At 39.4% G+C, this 2654-nt stretch overlaps 1 protein-coding gene across 1 annotated transcript in view; it reads right to left on the bottom strand.

The window, feature by feature from the left end:
• PRPF38A (pre-mRNA processing factor 38A) overlaps positions 1-2654 on the bottom strand; it is a 19431-nt gene that overhangs the window by 5081 nt on the left and 11696 nt on the right. Inside the window, exon 5 of the mRNA XM_006768320.2 lies at positions 126-236. Coding sequence (XP_006768383.1) covers positions 126-236 — 111 coding nt within the window. The remainder of the gene's footprint in view (positions 1-125; positions 237-2654) is intronic.

The following is a 2654-nucleotide window of genomic DNA, read 5'->3' as shown; positions in this document are numbered from 1 at the left end:
TCTAAAGCCCATATTCTTTTCAACTAAAGACTGCATTTCTTGGTTAAAGAAAGTTAAAAACAACAAAAAGCATCATTCTCATTCCCTGTAACTATCCTTCACCCTTAAGCTCCCAGGTACCTGACCTTCTCATCCTCTTCTTCCTCTTCCTCACTGGACTCGACATCATCCATGTCCTCTTCTAGAGCGCTAACCCGAGGCTCCAATTGCTCAGCTTCCTCTAGCACATAGCGTTTCTACAGAAAACACAATGAGTGTTAGTGGACCTCGATATCTATGTCCAGAAGCCCCAACACTGGGCTCCTGAGATTGATTTCAGAGACATCCTTGACAGTTTAAAATGCTCATAAGGTGTTTAACATACCTGAAAACTATATAATCTTTAAATTCCCCTGTAAACAGATACAAAGCTGAAGGGACATCTCCATTTCCTGTTGGTTATATTCTCTGTGACCTTATACTCCAAGGTCACTGGGATATCAATCAAGATAGGGATAGCCTCAAATAAAAAAATGTGGACTTCATATATAAGGGCCATGAGTTCACGGCTGAAAGTTCTGCCAGAAGTGGCTCAGATGAGAATCTACCCCAACTGATCCACTGAGGCTCAGCCCAGTTTGGAAGCTGAAGAGTGTATCGGGTCTTGCTTTAGAATAGCACCAATTCTCTATAAACCCAAGATTCAGAGAGCTGCCTAGAGCAGGGGTCCTCAAACTTTTTAAATGGGGCCAGTTCACTGTCCCTCAGACCGCTGGAGGAAACTATGAACAAATTCCTATGCACACGGCACATATCTTATTTTGAAGTAAAAAAACAAAACGGGAACAAATACAATATTTGTATTTGCATGTGGCCCGCAGGCCGTAGTTTGAGAACCCCTGGTCTAGAGTCATGCATTTTTAACAAGGCAGAGGAAATAAACAATCTGGTTCCATTTTCTTCAGAGATGTGGCTTAGCAGTGTTTACTGAGTGATAAAGGATCTGAGAGGCAAAGGTGAGTTCAAAACTGCCAAATGGACTGGCTGGGTCATAAGATCCCTTACCATTTCCAGGTGCCAAGTACATAAAGAATGTTGGATAGCCCTAAAATAAATAGTAACATTTCTATGTTACTTAACTCTCATTCATCCCTAAAAACATTCTATAAAAGTTGGTAGAAATGAGACAGAGAAAGATGCCACTCAGTGAAGTCAATACATCAGAAAAATGCTGTCCACTCAGGATCACCATAGTTTGGGATCTAGGATCACATCAGTTAGGGTATCCAGAATCCCTAATGCTCACCAGACTTGGCAGTGAATAAAGTCAATATATAATCCATAGTATTTGTGTTTGATGAAATTAGAATTCATTCCACAGAAGCTCCTTGCCAATGTCAGGGCACATCAGAAACTAAACTGATCTATGGGTTGCTTACTAAGAACAGAATCAGAGGGTCACTTCTTAAAGGTCACTTAATCCAAGACATGTAAAAGGCCCACACTAGAACACACCTCTTGCTGACATAACATGTACCTGTCAAATTTCAATTTCTCAGGCTTGTTTTGTAGTCTAGACTCGATGCAGACCACCTCAATTCAGTAAGTTTGCTTCAAGCTGACTGGGCTTTGGAACCCTTAGATAAACCCTGACTGCAATTCTAAGTATTTCATTTCTTGCAGTATTTCTAAAAATAACAATAGCAGACAATATGATAATAACTAATGTAATCCATAATGTGTAGGAGAATTGGGTCCTAAAAGCCAGTTTTCAGACTTGAAATCTCATTCTCTTCACCACATGGCCTATAGTATCCATCCAGTAAGGAACAGGAGAGAGACACTCATTCAGCAATAAAAGGAAATAAACTATTAATACATGTAACAACATAGATGAATTTAAAAACGATTATGCTGGGGAGAAGAGAGACAAAAATTAGAATGTACTGTACTAATTCCAAAATACAACTAATCTATCATGACAAGTAGCATATATATCAGTGGTTGAATGGGGTGGGAGGGCGGGATTATAAAGAAGGAAACTTTTGGGTGTGATGGATATGTTCACTATTCTTAATTGTGATGACAGTTTCAAGAGCATATACACATATGTCAAAACTTGCCAAACTGTATACTTAAAGTATATGTAGTTTATGTCAATTATATCTTAATAAAGCCATTTAAAAGAAAGCCTTTGCTCAAATGAAATCTCACTCTCAAGCCCAATATGTTACTTAGAGAAAAAGGTGCTGCTCTGGTTGGCAAATGTAATGCTGTCTCCTCTTATTCCTTCCAGTAGCCTTAAAATAGTCCCAAGGGGCAGACCACTAGTTAATCTAATTTTTTATTTTATAGATGGGGAAATAAAACCAGGTCCCACAGCAAGTCAGCTGTAATAATAACCCAGAAACTTAGGTCTCCTAATTCCCTGTTCAGTCATCTCTCTACTCTCTTTAGAAATCTCCATTCCCTTTCTCTCTTTTTTTTTTGTCTTGAACAGAAATTTTTTTTTTATTAAACCTTTATTGTTCAGATTATTACAGTTGTTCCTCTTTTTTCCCCCCCATAACTCCCCTCCACCCAGTTCCTACCCCACCCTCCACCCTCACTCCCCACCCACTGTCCTCATCCATAGGTGCAATATTTGACCAGTCTCTTCCCACAACCCCCACACA

The sequence above is a fragment of the Myotis davidii genome, unplaced genomic scaffold (genome assembly GCF_000327345.1).
Source record: "Myotis davidii unplaced genomic scaffold, ASM32734v1 scaffold79, whole genome shotgun sequence".
In the NCBI taxonomy this organism is placed as follows: Eukaryota; Metazoa; Chordata; class Mammalia; order Chiroptera; family Vespertilionidae; genus Myotis; species Myotis davidii.
This window is presented reverse-complemented; position numbering and strand designations above follow the sequence as displayed.